Below are 19,010 nucleotides of genomic sequence, written 5' to 3'. Positions count from 1 at the left end.
GCATCCGTTGTGACCACCTGGAACTGAGGAAGAGACAGGGACATTGCTCTCTTCTCCATTTCTGTACTCATCCACCAGGATAGAGATTCTTCTACCTGTGGCGATAACTTGATAATTGTTTCCAATGCAGCCCCCTTCTTTACGTAAGGAAGAATTGCCCATTGGAGACTTCTGAGCTTCCAGTGTGCTCATGGAATTGTTCCAATAGCTAACATCATCGATCAGCAGATCGTCCAGGTATGGCCATATCAGAATATTCTTCATTCTTAAAGACGCTATCAGGGTGATCAGTACTTTTGTGAATACACGAGGGGATGTAGCCAGACCAAAAGGCAGGCAGGCAGGTGAACTGGAAATGTTCTCCCATCACGCAGAAGCTCAGGAACTTTCTGTCTTGATACTTTACTGGAACGTGGTTGTACGCGTCTTTGAGATCTAGAGAGACCATAAAGTCTCCCATTTCTATCCCTGCCAGTATTGACTTTTAGGTCTCCATCTTGAATTTTCTTATAGTCAGGAACGTATTCAACTTCTTTAGATCTAGAATAGAGCGATAGCTCCCTGTACTCTTTTTTACCAGAAAAAGATTTGAATAGAAGCCTCTTTTATTTTCCTGATCTGGTACTGGTTCTATGGCTTTGATGCTTAACAGTTGGGTTACAATTTCTTTAAATTCCCCTTTTTCTGTCGTTGTCTTGGGGGCCCTTGATACCCAGAATCGACCTTGCCTCAGGACTTGTATACATTCTATCGCATATCCCTCTTGTATGATCTTCGTTACCCATCTGTCTTGGATTGTATCTGCCCATACTTCTGAGAACTGTAACAGACGGGCTCCTACACGGGGACTGTAATTGTCATTGCCTGGGCCCTCTTCTAAAATTCTGACGAAAGGATTGCTTGGATGATTGAAAAGAGCCTCTTTGATTATAGGGTCTTCCTGGTCTGTAGCTCCTGGCTGCCCTATATAGTTGCTAAAGAGAAGGGTTTTTGGGCTTGCACTGACAATTAAATCACTGACGTTATCAATACCAACATATATTTAAATAAAGGTCTAAATACTTTGTTGGTGGTGCTCCCCAGAGTTATGGATAACCATAAGTTTAAGGAGAAAAAAGATAACTCTTTTTTTGGGGGCACTAACTTCAGATGTTTAATTATTAAATATTATCTTATGATATGTGTGGGATAATCCAAAAAACTGTACAGCAAAAATTACCCTGGAGTGGGTAAATCTTGGGAAGAGAATAGTGTTAGACAGCGAGAGAGAAAAAAGATATTTTGTAGTGTGAAAGTAATTTATATGCGTGAATTTTTTATATGAGAGCTAAACTGTACTTGGATGCATCGGCTTGTGACTACCTTAACACCCCTAGTATGTCTGCTGGTCAGTGTATTCTGGTCAAGCGATTACAAATCAATACACACTTAAAAGTGGTAGATGTTTCAGCTTTTTGTAGTCAATTTTTCCATATGTGGCGCTCCGCAGAACCCCCTGGACAATTGATCTATCAGGCTGAGTTTTTTGGTTTTTTAACTGCTGCATCCACTTTAGGCAAGGCACACCATTTTACGAATAATTCATCCTTGATCAGATGCATATGATCGATCCTGGAAAGTTTTCCTTTCTAAATTAGACCACTCTTTTGAGATTAAACCTTTCATGACCTTGTGGACAGGAAAGTGATGGCCTTTCCTTGATCTGTCTTCAAATAATATATCATCCCCTTCAGCCGGTGTGGCTGTTTCTTTAAGATTCATGGTTTTGTATATAGCCTTTAAAATGCTCTCTACATTATAAAATTTAAAGATTCTGGATTCTTCCTTAATCTTTCCTTCCTCAGAAGATGTTTCCTCTATATCCACTAGTAGTTCCTCTGAAGACGCCTCCTCATAACTGAATCCTGCTTGGGCTCTGGATCTTTTGTTAACCTGAGAACCTAAGAATTCTTCTCTAGACACAAATGATTTCTTCTTCCAGTCCATCAGATTCAGTAGGATTTTTGGTTGGTCTGGAATGGGTGCAGGGTTAATCTCATATTTCTCACACAGAGATTTATCTTGAGAGCTGGTAAACACTACATCACATGCCATGCAGTTTCTATCAATGTATTTCTTTTTTGCAGCTTTGTTTTTTGGTATCGTAGCTGCTTCTTTAACAGGCACACTACAAATAAGAACCAAACATTTCTATCACTATTTAGAAATAAAACTATCGCTTCACTGCCTAAAAAAGCTACAGATCTTACCTTGCACTATCAGACTTATGGGGGGGGGGGGGGGGGGCAAATCCATATTCTGGTATGCAACAGGAACACCTGCACAAGCCAAATTGTATATGCTCAGCATAGCATTAGAATTCAGTACCACATTGATGCAGTAGAAAGAAAAAAAAAACATTTTCCTACCTTACCCCAGGAAAAACTTGCTTGAGACAGATGCATCAACTTGCCACACAGCTTATCTCTCCCACCATAGTGAGTTTAAATACCGTGCTAGCAATGTGCTATGGGACTTTTTTTTCCCTTGGTGGCTTATGGGTCTTGTAGTCCACTTTACATGGTCCAAGAAAAGGGCACTATTTGCACATGGTTTGCAATGATTTATGGGACTTGTGGTTCCACCTGTCCCTAGCTGCAAAAGATGCTTCTAGCTCTGCCGCCCACCGGAAGTCATCGCTAACTGCGCATAGACTTATGGGCAATGTAGTCCCCGCTCTGCTGTTCCTGGCGTCTACTTTCTGCGGTAAAAACACCTAGCTCCTCCGCCCGCCGGAAGCCCGCTATTGGCCTCATATATTTATGTAGTTCCGGCTACATGTGCGGTAAGGACATGCTGCAAGATCTCATTAGGCTGACGCCCGCTGATTATACACTTCCGGATCTTCCATGCTGAGAGCAAAGAGGCTGTATCACCTTCTCTGGTCGTCTGAACAGGATCCAAAAAGAGCACACTTTCAGGTATAGTTATCGGCAGAAAGCTTAGTCAGGCCACGCTCCCATGTTGCACTTGCCCTAGAGTGAACCCTTGCAATTAAAGAGGTAAGCTCTAACTAGAAAAAAATAACAAACCTATTCTGCCTAATCTAACTGAAAACTAGGAGACAGCAAAAAAAAGACAAGGAGGAAGGGGAGGAGAGTGAATTTATACAGGAAGGGGGGAGGTCCTAGAAAAAACAACAACCGGTCTATCTGAAGGGAGAGGATTAAATCCCAAGGTCTTGGCTGCCATGGGGATCGTAGAAGAAAAAATAAATACTCAAAGAATGTGCTGAAAAGACATCTGTATTAGTGCCGACCTTTCGGCCCAACCCCCCATACTTACACAAGTGTGCCCTGAGGACGGGGGAACCCAGAAAGTGCTTGCCGCTAAAAGAGATGTCTTTTTAGCACTTGCTTTTTTGTCTGAGTGCCTCCTATCCTTTGGACTGGTATACATATTCAGATATACATATACTGTATGTGTGTATATATATATATGGTAGATTGTGTGACACTTATATTGCGATTCAGATAGAGCAGTACCTCTATAGAACCTCGCTGTTAACAGAGGTGCGGGAAAGAAAAAATATATAGAGAATAGAAGTGTGCTATACATTAATTCACCAATACCCAGTTTTTAAGTGGCTTAATATAAAATATATAAAAACATATAAAACCAATAATAAAATCAAATACATTTATTCAAGAACATTCCAAAAATGGTAATGTTGCATTGAGTTCTTCAGATAAGAATTTCTATTAATGAAATCCAACATCCAAATGTTTAGTTCAATATGTGCCACATATAGAAATCTCTTTAGCTCTACGTGTTTGGTCCTTTAGGACTTCATCAGGGGAAATACAAATCTACATGGCGAAAGAACATGCCGTTGAATAAATGCACTGGAATACACCAGCCCATTAGTAGCTTCTTTATAATATCTAAGTTATGTATATGAATATAGGAATTACATATGGGACAAATAGAAATCCCCTTCCACCACCCCTGCCCACTTGAGGCACATTTTAGAGCATTTGGAATCCTACAAACAGTAGATAATTAATACGTATCATCTAGCATGTACCCAGTTTAAATCGCTGGTGATTTGAAGATCACAAGGAAAAACATTTTTTTTTTTATATTTAGCTTACATCAGTGGTTTCGACATTATTTAAACAACATGTAATCTCCCTACAGCAGGCATTCCCAACTTTGGCCCACAAAGCCCACTTATGCTGGGTACACACTGTCTGATATATCATCTGACCAATTGAGCATCTGATATATCACTAGGCCATTGGCCAGAGTGTACCAGCAATATATGCCTAAACCTACACTCCCCTCTACACACACACACACACACACGCACATTCAAACCCTCAACCTAAAGGCCCCCATACACTAGGGCGACTTGTCCTGAGGACAAGTCGCCCCCGCTCCCCCCGGGGAGCTGCCGTGGAAGCTCAGGGGGAAGTCGGGGCGACTGATAAGATTGGCACTTGATGTGCCATTTTTTACATGTGATAAATCGTCTCGATTTATCACATGTAAACCCGGGGAGCAGGGGGGGGGGGGGGCTGCAGAACAGGGCTGCTGGTGGGGGGCGCTGCTAAGGCAGCGTGCAGGGGACGCTGCGGGGGACAGTGACAGAGCAGGGCAGGGGGAGGCGGGAGCTGTCAGTGCTGGAAAAAAAAGCCCATACAATGAATGGGCAGCCTGTGATTGGCTGAGCGCTCTCTCAGCCAATTGCTGACTGGCTGTGAGAGCGCTCAGCCAATCACAGGCTGCTCATTCATTGTATGGGCTTTTTTTTTTCCAGCGCTGACAGCTTTTCCTGCCCGGCTCTGTTATTGCCAACTCTGTGTCCCCCGCAGCGCCCCCCTGTCTTACTAGCAGTGCCCCCCCCCCCCGCATTGACGGCTCCCTGCGGAGGTAGTGCAGGCGGGGACCGCAGGCGTCGCAGAGCAGAGACTGTCGGCGCGGCAGGAGAATAGAAAGAAATCTTATTCAAAAGACTGGGCAGCCGCTGATTGGCTGAGAGCTCAGCCAATCAGCGGCCGCCCGGTCTTTTGAATAGGATTTCTTCCTATTCTCCCGCCGCGCCGACGGGCTCTGCTCTGCGACGCCTGCGGTCCCCGCCTGCACTACTTCCGCCGGGAGCCGTCAATGGGGGGGCGCTGCTAATAAGACAGGAGGGCTGTATATAAAGATATATCGGATATGAACATCGTAGGTGCTAAAAAGCACCCATGATGGCTCAGATTCCGATATATTTTATGTTCTGTAGGTCCGACGCCGTGATCCGATGCGCGCGGGACCGCGCATCAGATCAGATCAGATGTCAAACACATGCGATTTTGGGCCGATTTCACCCGATTGATCCGAAATCGGCCGAAAATCGCATAGTGTATGGGGGCCTTAACAGTAACCTGCCGGCATACTCACGCTCTGAATCCCATCATCAACGACATCAATGTTGAGATTCCTGCACTGGTCTTGTGGGAATGCCACTGTCTGTACTCTGACTACCGGGAACCTGTCAGCTAAGATGTTAACCACATCCACTAAAGATATATTGCGGTATATTTACTAAGATGGTAGTTCTATTGAAGATGAGATATTGCTATTGGCAATCAATCAGATTCTATCTATTATCTTCTAAAAGGTGCTAAATAAATAAGTAGATTCTGATTGGTTGCTATGGGCAACATCCCATCTTCAGCAGAATTCTCATCTTAGTAAATTTTACCTTATTGCCTCATCATGTTATGTGTATGGGTGATCTGCCCTTACACTCGCTACACAAGCTAGTGGTACTTGGCAGCACAACTGGGCAGGGGCATGCAAATGGCCGCCCAGTGGTGACATCAGTCAAGACTTATTCGGCACCATAGTGCTGATTCTGTATCACTCGTAGTGATCCGAACTCGGCCCCTGCCCCGATGGTCAGGTTTGAGCATGCGCATTTCTATGCATGTGCAAACCCTGACTGCAAATGGCTGTGGCGAATTACTCAATTTCCAGGCCGTTTGCAGCAGGGAGGGATGTGGCCGTGCTGGGCCACGCCCAGCGTTTAATGGCCGTTCGCATGGGTACGTGGGTGGGCCGCGGGCATGTGGCTGACGTCACATGATGTCAGCCGCCTGTCCTGCCTTCTTCCCAGCGCCCGCAAATAAAAGTCAGTTCAGACTTTTATTTGCAAAAGGCAGTAGAAATAATTTGTGTCTTCATTACACATACCATCACATGGTTGCGAGGGGTAAATGGTGGCGGGGGGCGGGTATTCGTGCGGGTGGTGTTAGTAGGCTCAACATGGACACTGTCAAAGTGTACCGCTGTGCTCACCATGCTTCGGGCACTATTCTATTCTCTCTCCACACCCGAGTGGATGGTAGGGCATAAAATGCCACCTATCGGCAAATTTCAGCTACAAAAAAAGTGAAAAACCCATGTTCACCTTTTGACTGTCGACCTAGCCATCATTGACCTAATGCTTGTGTCGACCCCCTAACCCTGTTGACCTTGGCCATGTCAACACATTTCATGTGTCGACATGAGCAATGTCAACATTCAGTATAACCGTATACTGTTATAATTAGGGGATCTGTACCCTGCTGCCAGTAACCTTTGACAGTCCAGCCACTGAGCCCCCTGCTGCACTCTCTGCAGCAGTCTTCTGTTTATTATTTTCCCTGCAACTTCAGTCGTCCCTCAGGTTCTCTCCTACCCCGTCCTGCCCCCCGCCCTGCTGCTGCTGTCATGGGCTGAGGCGGGAGGAGGAGAAGGAGGAAGGCGCAGCAGAGACAGTGACACCTCAGAGTCACCTCCAGGACACCGGCAGGCTGCCTCACTCATGTCCCCTGGTAACAGCAAACAACAGAGAGCATAGCTGACGCCTATCCGCCCTCTCTCTCCCCCCCACATCCCCGGAACCTCACCCAGGGACCGCAGCCAGCAGCAACACATACAGAGGAAGGAGGAATACACGAGTTTCTCTGCCGTCCAGCTTCCGGGTGGTGGAGTGTGAGTGCGACCCGCCTCCTGCACATCCGTCATCTCCTCCATCCACTTACCTGCTACAGCCCCTGCATATACTACCCTGACATGTCCGAGCTGAGGAGGAGAGGGGCCGGGGAGACCGAGCAGGACTACAGCAGTGACCGAGTAAGTCCCACACCCTCCCTCCTCTCTTCCTGCTGGCCTGGCAATGCTATGGTAAACACTCACTCACTCTGCTGCTGCTGCCTGTAGTGCGTAGTGAGTGCTGTCACCCATGTTGTGTGCCTGCCACTGCCACTGTCACTGTCCTTGGCCTCATTCTGCTACATGGCTGGTGTAGTGTGTACATCAGTAAATCTGCTTACAGCGTGTGCTGCACTATGTGCTGCTGTTACCTGTGCCCAGTGCTGCTGAGCCCCACTGCCCAGGACTCCCATCACTCAGGTGTAGCACACAGTGCAGGGTTGGTGTTCATGTGACATGCTGCAGAATAAACTGGCACTATACTATAATATATATATTGCTGTCCAAGGCTTATGTACACGGCAAATACACATGGGCCGATTTCAAGGCAATTTATAAGCGATCTGTCGAGATCACTTAAAAATTAAGCACACAGCGCCCCGTGTGTACAGGTATAACGAAGTGCAGTGCTGAGCATCGCTATGCATGCAGTCAAAATCTAGTTAGATCACCAGCATTCTTACCAGAGAGCACTGGTCCATGCATATAGCTCGGCACACTTCCCTGGTGCATTGCACTATGGAGGTCATTCTGGTTAGCTTGCAAAGCGGCAGTATTTCGCTGCTTTGCAAGCCTTGTATTGTCGTATGTATTTGTGCTAATGCTCGCCCTCCACCAACCAGCAAAGATACCCGGCGCACTGTTAATGGATGTTTAGCATAAATATTCATTCGCAAGCTTGTGTGTGGGCCTGAAATCATTTGATGGTCACTGACCATCGAAGGATTTCTGCAGTGCTCGCAAATCTAAGTCAGCCTCCTGCTCCGAGAACTGGGTGGGCAGCTGACGTCCGGTAGGCAGGTGCCCAGCGTTTTTGCCCCCTGCCTGTCTCCTACACGCCCCCCTCCCCTCGGAGACTATGCAAATCACCTGCATAGAAGCCCTGCACATGCGAATATGCCCATGCGCAGAGCTTCAACATCGAACTCATTAGCAAACCAGAATCAGGGCCTATGGCAGCGATCCGTGCATAAGCACATGTAATATAGATACCTGTCATGGTATATATACTAAAGTGTTGGTTTAAATAAGTGCTGATGTTAGCCCAAGTAATAAATCTTGTTCTTCATATCATTTATCTAGCACCTTATAGAAATGAATAGCTACAATCTGATGTAAGGTTGCTTTTCAATAACTTCTATATACCCTTACTTTAGTACATCAATCCCATGCATTCCATGTTTTAAGGACATCCATACTCAAGCACAGTTGACTTAATTAGTAATGAGTTATTTTGAATAAATCTTAATCTTATCTCAAGCATGGATATCACTAAAACCTGTACTGTAATACCCTTTTTACACCGCCGCAAAATCCCAGGTTATCGGCGGGTCAGACCCGGGTCACGCCGTGTCCCTTTACACGGGACTTTTACCCAGGTCCTGACCTGGGTAGAGGGCGGTGTAAACGGGTATGCTGAGTCATCCGACCCGGCTTCCGTTTACTTGAATGGGGGATGTCCAACCTGCGGACCGCAGCATCGGCAGGTTGGATGGAGGGGGGGGGGGGGCGCACACAGCCTCTGCTGCTGTCTGCTATACTCCGCAGACAGCAGCGGTGGCATCGAAGGAGGTGAATGGATGCCTGTGTGCAGCATCCATTCACCTCGAGGGCTGGGGAGAGCACGGTGGCTGGGGGACCCGCAAAGGCAAATTCCCTCTGAACAAAACCATGTGCACTGCGATGGGGGGGGGGGGGGGGGGGGGCAGATGTAACATGTGCAGAGAGAATTAGATTTGGGTGGGGTTTTACTTCAAAGTGAGATCTATATTGCTGTGTAAAAATATTTCCCTGCACAGAAACAAAATTACTCACCCAAATCTAGTTATCTCTGCACATGTTACATCTGCCCCCCTGCAGTGCACATAGTTTTGTCCATTTGAGAAGGAATTTGTCTTTGCCAGTGAACCAGAATAAGGGCCCATGTGTTTGCACCTTTAGGTAAATGGATCAGCTAGAATTGGAGGTGTCATACCTCTAGTGTAATAGGTCAAGGGGATTAGTGCCAGCATGCATCAGTGATGTAATATAGATACCTGTCAGGTGTGTGCGTATCTACTTATGAGACAGTGGGTACAAAGACTGGCTCTGTATTGGCAGTTGAGGTTAAAGGAGACACAATGAGCAATAAGCAACAAGTTCTTGTTATTAGTGTTCTGATAGCTGTACTATGAAATCTCTCAGGATTGTGAATATCAATAAAGGAACTTTGTCCTTTGGATTCTGTATATGCCTGGGTTTCTCCATGGGTGACCTGTTATTAGCATCCATCGCCTCATAAGTAATTTTAGGACGAGATTGTCAAACACCATTTGTACACTGTTTCAACGGCAACTTGTCCACTTTTTGGGGAAGAGCATATTAATTGTAGTGACCATTTTATACAGTATGTTTCAGGTTGTTCACATGTACAGTGGGTCAAAAAAGTATTTGGACAGCCACCGATTGTGACCCGCTTAAAAAGTGAGGGGTCTTTAAATTCCATCATACTGTAGGTACACTTCACTTCAACTGTGAGAGACAGAATGTGGTGGTGGGATCACATTGTATGATTTTTTTAACAATTTATTTGTATATTCTTGTGGAAATTAAATATTTGGACAATTCAAAAGTTAAACTCAATACTTTGTAATATAACCTCGGCTGGCAATTACAGAGGTCAAACGTTTCCTGTAGTACTTGACCAGGTTTGCACACATTGTAGCAGGTGTTTTGGCCCACTCTTCCATGCAGATCTTCTCTAGATCGGACATGTTTTGGGGCTGTCGCCGGGCAACACGGACTTTCAACTCCCTCTACAGATTTTCGATTAGGTTGAGGTCTGGAAAATGGCTAGGCCACTCCATGCTTCTTTCGGAGCCACTCCTTAGTTGCCCGTGCGGTGTATTTGTCGTCATTGTCATGCTGGAAGACTCAGCCACTTTCCATCTTCAATGCTCTTACTGAGGGAAGGAGGTTTTTGTCCAAATTCTCACAATACATGGCCCCATTCATCCTCTCCTAAGTACGGATCAGTCATTCTGTCCCCTTTGCAGAAAAGCAGCCCCAAAGCATGATGTTTCCACCCCCATGCTTCATAGTGGGTATGGTGTTTTTGGGATGCCATCATTCTTCTCCCTTCAAAGACGACGAGGAGTTTATACCAAAAAGTTATATTTTGCTCTCACCTGACCACATGACATTCTCCCAATCCTCCACTGGATCATTTAGATGGTCACTGGCAAGCTTTAGACGGGACTAGACATGTGATGGCTTAAGCAGGGGGGACCTTTCGGGCGCTTTGAATCCATGATGATGTAGTGTGTTACTAATTGTTACCTTTGTGACTCTGGTCCCAGCTCTCTTGAGGTCATTGACCAGATCCCCCCCTGTGTAGTTCTCAGCTGATTGCTTACCGTTCTCAAGATGGTGTCCTTTGACAGCTCTCTGGTCTTTTCCATGATGGAGAGATTGCAGTCTGACGGTTTGAGGGTGTGGACAGGTGTCTTTTATACAGATAACCAGTTCAAACAGGTGCCATTAATACAGGTAACGTATCAATACACCATCCGTACAATGCGATTTCCTGGTTTTTCACCCCCACATTCTGTCTCTCATTGAAGTGTACCTATGGTGGAAATTACAGACCTCTCTCATCTTTTTAAGTGGGCCAACTTGCACAACCGGTAGTTGTCCAAATACTTTTTTGTCCCACTGTGTTAATGTAATAAATAATTAGACTCTCTGTTAAGTGCAGTAATAGGCCCCAGACATAGGGCAGTATTCAATGAAAAAGTTCTCCGTGCATGGAGAGCGTTTTATTTCGCTCTCCATGCACTCTCCGTGTTCCGGAGGGCTCTCTGCCACTCCTGCTCCCTCTATTCAATGTGGCTGATGCTCTCCGCCACTCGTGGAGAGTCTTAACCCCTGCAGGGAGCAGGGAGCTTTCAGGGAGCCGGAAGCAGCCAGAGAGATTAAAGTCTCCCTGGCTGCTCCAGAGGACTGTGGAGGGGAGGGGGGCTCTCCAGGACCCAGGCTGCACCCCCCCTATAGCCAGCGGGGGACCCAGTATTCACTGCACCCGTTTGTGCATAGTTACGTTCGGGTGCAGTGAATATATGAATATCTAATGAGCGGCTCGAGCGCTCCGCCCCCCTGCTGGCTGCACTGTGTAAAAAAACAAAACAAAAAAAAAATTAAAAAAAATATTTTTTTTTAAATTAAATATATATTCATGTGCTATAAGCACATGAATAAAAATAACATGCCCCTTCACAGAAAAAAAAAAACTGATTTTTTGACACCAAAATTTCTTAAAAAAACCTTTTAGTTTAAAAGTTCACATTCCAGCTCTCCATCAAAAGATGGAGAATTGCTACACGGAGAGACACGGAGAAAGTCACTTAGAAAGACGGAGAACATTTCACATTGAATAGGGTTGCTCGCTTTTGGAGAGCAAAATGCTCCGTCCAAGGCGAACAAAGCACAAGTTCTCCACAAAACACGGAGAACTTTTCTCATTGAATACTGCCCATAGAGCTGCTATCCTTGTTGCTGTATTCTGTCAGTCCTGCTCATGGCATGCCTCCAGTTTTCCTCCTTTTCCTTGTAACAGTCTGTGTTGGTTGAAGGGTGTACCTCCCAATTGCACTATGATAGTAGATATTTAAAAAAATATATATACTCATCTGGCTATTAATGACCTAGCTTACAAACAGGTATATTTACTATTCTGTATACTGTTTAGGGTAAGGATCATCCCGTTTAACAAATAATATGCTTTCATCAGGGTCTCACATGTTATGAGCTTTTGGACCTAAATGAGCTCCAATAGTGGGTCTATCTTAAATATGTGGGAGAGCTTTAGTGGTCTGTAATGGAATGGTGAGATAATATTGGACATATATTTTTCACAGAATAACACAGAATGCTGCAGTGTACTTCCACAGCTCATATTTAGAGGTGTACACTTTAGAAATGATTCCTTTTAATGAAGTGCCTCTTAAATCAATATGAGGTAGGGAGTGCAGCTGATAGGCACTCGCATGTCATGTTACAGTTCTATATGTAATATACATTTTTCACCATTGAGTGGTACATAGCGGCCCTTACACATTTTTGCCTTGGGGTCTACAACATATCTAGTTGTGCCCCTCTATTTGCTCATTGTTATGTGGTATTATATAAAGTTGAGGGTATTACAATGTGCCACAACGGGACTCCATAGCGCCGATTGATTTTAAACAAATCTAGATCGGTTAAAATCAATCTTTTTAAGATGTTTAGTAAATGTGTATTTAACCCTGAAAGCCATCGATTTAAGATTGAATAAAAAATAAATAAGCAATCAGAATTCAGGGGAATAGTAATCGATCGTTAGTAAATCTACCCCAAAGTACGTAAACATTCTTAAGGTGCCCATACACAGTGCGATAGCACCCGTGCGTTTTGTACTAAATCGCATCGGATCTCATGCATGCGTTTTGCATGCAATTTGCGTGCAGTGCGATCCGTGGGCAGTACAAAAGTATGTGCAGCGCATCACATTGCAGCGTGTATGGGGGCCTTTAGGGTCGAGTTTGTCTAGTGGCAGAACTATGTAGTGTGGGACCAAGCACCCAAAATACATTTTACCTTTGATAATGTCATCACAAAAAAATAAAAAGTAATGTGAATAAAGTGGATTAATTAAGTGGGTGTCAATTATTGGAACTTGCAAGCATCTTTCTCAAATATCTTGAAAGAGGTCCCTGTGCAGATGATACACTGTAAATAAATCCGCTTTATTCAAGTTACGTACCTTAATCCTTGGAGTGCTTTCCTCTTGTGCTAATTACGTTTCTACAAATACACATACTCCTCTTGGACTAATTATGTACAGGAAGAAGTATGTTAGTGGGTTTGTTTCCCTGCTTCAAGTATAAAAGCGTAACCAGTTAACATATATAATTTGGTGCTTCCCATTCTCTACACTCCACAAAGTGATTAACTCTTACCCAATCTTGGGTATCTGATCGAATGGTAGACAATAACCATTTCAATGTTGATATGATCACCAGGTCAACCTCCAGAATCTGTGATCAGGTTCACAATATCTGAAATATTGCCATGTGAAATGTCGACAGTTTCAGGATGCCAATAGTTGGGGTTACACTGCAGGTGATGGTGGGTGTTTAGATTTCGGAATAGCTGGATAACTACCAGAACTCTGCAGCAGAACTCTGGTCAACACTTGAAGTCACTGTCAAAGCACCACCAGATCCTGGAAGATGCTTTGTTGCTAGGCGAAAAGTTACTACTCACCCAGGGGTGGTTTGTCGACCGTTCATCATGTTGACCTATCATCCAGGTAGACATGATGGACTTTGAGAAGTTGTCATGCTGAGCATGCAACTATGCCATGTGTTGGTAGTCATCAACCTGGTGATGTTGACAAGTTATAACGCACCACAACTCCTAAATATCTTTTAAAGTATCTTTCTCAACCAGACAAAAAGAATCCAAGAACAACTCACCTTGTCCTCATCCTACCCCAATCTTGTGGGTTTGTGTAAGCAGACTATGGACTGTGCACAACAATCGGCAATTCAAGGGCATAACTGCATATGTGTGTACTCGTGGGTCTAGCCTACATGCCCCTCATTGAATCAACCCCACTCAAATAATTATCCAAGATAAAAGCATGATATTTTATCCACTACAAACCAGCAATATTTATTTAGTATTGCTCAGTGTCTCCTTTTCATCAGCGACCAGAGATGGTCGCTGATGAAAGGGAACCTCTGACTGCGGTGCCGCAGAGGTAATCGGCTGGTCGCAGGAGCAAGCTCCAGCGATTAGAACGGGGCTGCAAACGGGAGCGCACACCCAGTGATTTACCGCCGGGGCACACTCCCATCACTGGCAAGATGGTCGCCAGCGACCATATTCCAAGCGATTTCAGCCCCTATCGCAGCTGTGTTACACGGCTTTATTGCACACCTGCTGCTGGGTATGCTTGTCGCGGCGTCCTGGACCCCAGTGTCTTCTGGTTGCTAGGCAATCAGCTGGCAGGAAGACGGTCGGCGGAGTAACTCACCGCGCCGGTTGCCTGGCAGCCACTGTGACCCTGTGTGATGCCCTGACCGTAGGCACAAGTCCCCGGATCCTAAAACTTACGATCTGTATTCCCGACCACAAGTACACACACACACACACATTTGTTGGGAGACCATTAACATACCAATATATTTTTGGAGGGATTGTGGGAGGAAACCCACACATGTACGGGGAGAATATACAAACTGCACAGTTAGGGCCATGGTGGGAATTAAACCCATGACAGTGCTGTGAGGCAGTAGTGCTAACCATTACACCGTCCATGCTGCCCTATGTCCATGCTCCTTTGTCAGGCTGCTGATTTGCACTGGGATAAAGTTAGGCTGTAGTGTCATACCAAAAGTATTTTGGGCATGTGATAGATTCCAATCGTGCCTTAATTTTGTAACAGAGAAATGTTTCCTGGTAAGATCGTAAAGCAAAAGCCAATACTAGCAAGAAGGCAATCTTGAAGTATTAACTTTTCAGTAAAGGTTTTAAGCAAGATATAAAATGCTTTGTTTTTGTGGGTAATTATAAGCTGAACACTAAAGCACCATACATACCATGTGATATTGTAAACAATATACGGTAGTCTAGTGTGTACATTCAATATTGTTAACAATGTGCATATAGTTAACGACCCCCTCCCTTGTCTTGCATGATCAGACAAGGAAAGCCCCCATCAATGTCACTCCCAGCTACTGTCACTCCCTCCCCTGCCGCATCGGCAAGTGTGTATGTGCACTTGCCGAAACCAATATCTGTGTCGGCGGGGAGTCGGCTAGTCTGTAGGGGGCTTTACAGAGCCATTACAAAAAATGATGATACATTATTTGTTTTTTAAAATTTTTTAAATAAAATGGTGCTAGAGTATTTTGGGTTTCTTGTAAAGATAACATAAGGCAATGACTACAAGTACTGTATTGCTGAAAGTAGCATGTGCTAATCGGATTCAGTACTGAATCCCGGCGGTCAGGAACCCGGCATTCGGAATCCCGACAGCCGAAATCCCGACAAGGGGGGGACGTGGATCGCCCCCCCCTTGCGGGCTCGCTGCGCTCGCCACGCAGCGGGCCCGGTGCCTCGCTACGCTCGGCACACTAATTTATTCTCCCTCCAGGGGTGTCGTGGACACCCACGGAGGGAGAATGTGTCGGGATTTCGGCAGTCGGGATTCCGGCGTCGGGATTCTGAGCGCCGGGATCCCGACCGCCGGGATTTTAACTGCATCCCGTGCTAATCATTTCCTTTTTCAGTGTAATAATGGGTATTGCAGGCATCGTAATGATCGGGAGCAGTGAATATATGAATATGTAATGAGGTAATGAGCGGCTCTCGGCTGTTATGTGTAAAAAAAAAATAATAATATTTTTTTTTAAATTACATATATATTCATGTGCTGTAAGCACATGAATAAAAATAGCATGCCCCTTCACAGAATAACATTTTTACACCAAATTTTACACCAAATAAAAAAAAAAAGAAAAAAAATTTATTTTAAAAGTTCACATTCCACTTCACCATGAAAAGATGGCGATTGCTACACGGTGACACATGGCGAAAATTACTTAGAAAGCAATTTGCCATCTTCTCATTGAATACACTCACGGCAAATCACATTGAAAAACCCATTGAAAAACCACAGCGAATTGTGGAGAGTATCAGAAGACGAATTGTCCGTCATTCAATGTTTGCCGTCGTCGAAAAGTGCACGTTGAATAGGGCGATTCACTTTCTGACACAAAAAATCACCTTCCAAAGGGAAAATAGCACAAATTCGCCATGAAACATGGCAAATTGGCCTCATTAAGTACTGCCCTTTAACCCAAAAACAACGACTGTGTCCCATCATTATGTAATTAAAAAACATGTTTGTTACTGTTGGTCTCTTCGTTGAGATCTGAGAGCTCGACATGGGTTCTAAACGGCCCTATCTTGTATTGTATGGCCATTTGTGTGTTTGGACAAATTGTATTTGAACTCGGTGGCAGATTCTACTCTGTAAGAGTTGGCTGCTGCGGATCCCTTGTGGTGCCATAAAAATAAAGGGTACTCTTTACTTAGTTGGGCGCCCGTCGCGGGCATCGCGGGTACATTTATGTCTGGCCGCGACGCGACCGACGCGATGCCCGCGATTTCCCATTGAAACCCATGTTAAACATGGAAATCGTGTCGGTCGCGTCGCGGCCGGCCATAAATGTACCCGCGATGGCCGCGACGCGATGCTCCCGATTTGCCATAGGAATCAATGTTAAAAGGCCCGATGGACACGATTTTACTGTTAAATGCCTCAATGGACCCGATTTGGCCATAGGAATCAATGTTAAATGGGCCACAGAGCCCAAATAAGCACAATTAACCCTTAAATGTCCCCCCAAATTTTTAACGCCACCCCACGATCCACGCCAACCCGAAGCGTGGCGAGCGCAGCGAGCCCGCGAGGGGCGGCGGTACGCGTCCTCCGACCTTTTCATGCCCTACTATCCACGTCGGCGTGGAGTTGAGAATAGAATAGTGTGGCGAGCGCAGCGAGCCACCGAGCCCGAAGCGTGGCGAGCGGACGCGGATACCTTCACAGTTATACGCGTCCCCTCGCGGGCTTCACAGGTGTCCGTGGCGACGCGGACACCTGTGAAGCCCGCGAGGGGACGCGTCTACCTGTGAAGGTATCCGCGTCCCCTCGCGGGGCTCGCTGCGCTCGCCACGCTTCGGGCTCGGTGGCTCGCTGCACTCGCCACACTATTCTATTCTCACTCCACGCCGACGTGGATAGTAGGGCATGAAAAGGTCGGAGGACGCGTACCGCCGCCCCTCGCGGGCTCGCTGCGCTCGCCACGCTTCGGGTTGGCGTGGATCGTGGGGTGGCGTTAAAAATTGGGGGGGACATGTAAGGGTTAATTGTGCCTATTTGGGCTCTGTGGCCCATTTAACATTGATTCCTATGGCCAAATCGGGTCCATTGAGGCATTTAACAGTAAAATCGCGGTCAATCAGCCTTTTTAACATTGTTCCCTATGGGAAAATCGCGGGCATCCCGATTTACCCGCGATGCCCGCGATGACCGCGATTTTTACCCCCGACGCCCGCGATTTCAATCGCTGGCGCCCATCTAAGTAAAGAGTACCAAATAAAGTATAATAGTAACAATTGTACTGGTGACAGCTGGATTTGAGATAGCATTCACTAAATATATGCATTTTACATAGAATTTGTAGCAATGTCTATATTTGACTACTTGTCTGTGTATTTATTATCTTTAATAACTTTTAGTACCAATACCCATAAACTATTTGTGGGGAAAATCTGCTTTCCTTTTGATAATTAAGTGTACTTTAAACTTTCTTATCCAGAAAATTTTGATTGCACATTTCTTACCTGAACTGGTTGTACTCAAATCACTGCAAACTGCCAGATCATATCCATTGATGAGTCAAGAGGAGCAATGTCCGCACAACTGCAGAGTGGTCTGTTCTCACTGTACAAAATGATTTTACAGTGTAGCATGCCATGTCTCTATATAAATGCTTCCTGAGTTTGTTTTCTGTAAAATAATGCTAAATCTAGCACCTGCATTTGTGAATTACTATATTATATCATATTAATCATTTACAGGTGATGTGTTTGAAGAAGGGATTTTAGGACTAGTATCTTGGCTGATTTTTCCTCATGTTCAATAGAGGAAAATGAATAACTCTTATAAGCTATAATAGATGTTATGGTGCACAACCTAGTATCATATTAATGTAGTGTTCATTCTAGCACCCGCTATCTTTGAAAACCCATGCAGTTCCTCTTCCCTGCCTGAAGGTGTCACTGTCGGCTGTAGTGCTTCTAGCACAGTGTGGTCTGTCTATCAGCACTGATATGCAAACCAGACCTGTGCTAGAAACACTACAGCAGACCGCAACACCCCAGGCAGGGAAGAGGAACTTCATGGGTTTTGAAAGATAGCGGATGCTAGAATGAACACTATATTAATGCCCAGTGGCAGATAGTGACACATAGAATTCCCACCTATTTGGTACTTAAAAACATACTATACTAGAACATTCCAGATGTTACTTTTTTTTTTTAAATATAAGACGTGTTAATAGTATTGCCAGAGCAAAGCAACAGATATTGATTCACTTGAATAGAATTGCTGCTTTTATATAACATTATTTTGTCTTTTATAGCTAGATATGTACCAAACCTCATTTGCTTGATAAATACAATGATGGCATTAAATAAATGGTGTAAATTATTAGTAGCAGGCTTTGCTGTATGAGATGTGTTTAGACTTTACAGCAGTAGCGATCTTTGGAACTGCAACTGGGTGTGGTATGCGCCTCTGACAGTGTGGATCCCGAAAGTAAGTATCCAGATTGCCGGTGCTCTGACAGGGGGGCAAGCACAAAGAAGCCCCTTGCGGGCTCGCTACGCTTGCCATGCTGCGGGCCTGATGGCTCGCAATGCTCGCCATAGGTTCTATTCTCTCTCTATGGGGGTCATGGACCCCCATAAGGGAGAATAGCCCCTGTGAGTTTGAATCCCCCTGTTGGAGCACTGGCAGTCAGGATCCTGACATCGAGATACTCACTGTCAGGATCCCCATTGTCGGAGCTGCATCCAGCATCCCTACAACCATCCTTTTTAGTATACGTTTTCAACTCACTTTATAAACTGAAGTAATTTGAAATGGTCTTAAAAGACGATGTACTTTGTGGAAGATTTGTTACATTACAGTC

General features: G+C 45.1%; 1 protein-coding gene across 1 annotated transcript in view; it reads left to right on the top strand.

The window, feature by feature from the left end:
* The first annotated feature begins 6,694 nt into the window (after positions 1 to 6,694).
* Positions 6,695 to 19,010, top strand: part of CDS1 (CDP-diacylglycerol synthase 1) — a 57,361-nt gene continuing 45,045 nt past the window's right edge. The window contains exon 1 of the mRNA XM_083176642.1: positions 6,695 to 7,146. Coding sequence (XP_083032768.1) covers positions 7,087 to 7,146 — 60 coding nt within the window. The 5' untranslated portion in view covers positions 6,695 to 7,086. The remainder of the gene's footprint in view (positions 7,147 to 19,010) is intronic.

This window comes from Crinia signifera, chromosome 1, assembly GCF_055691185.1.
Source record: "Crinia signifera chromosome 1, ASM5569118v1, whole genome shotgun sequence".
Taxonomy (NCBI): Eukaryota; Metazoa; Chordata; class Amphibia; order Anura; family Myobatrachidae; genus Crinia; species Crinia signifera.
The sequence above is the reverse complement of the archived record's forward strand: the minus strand, read 5'-3'. Positions and strand labels throughout refer to the sequence as shown.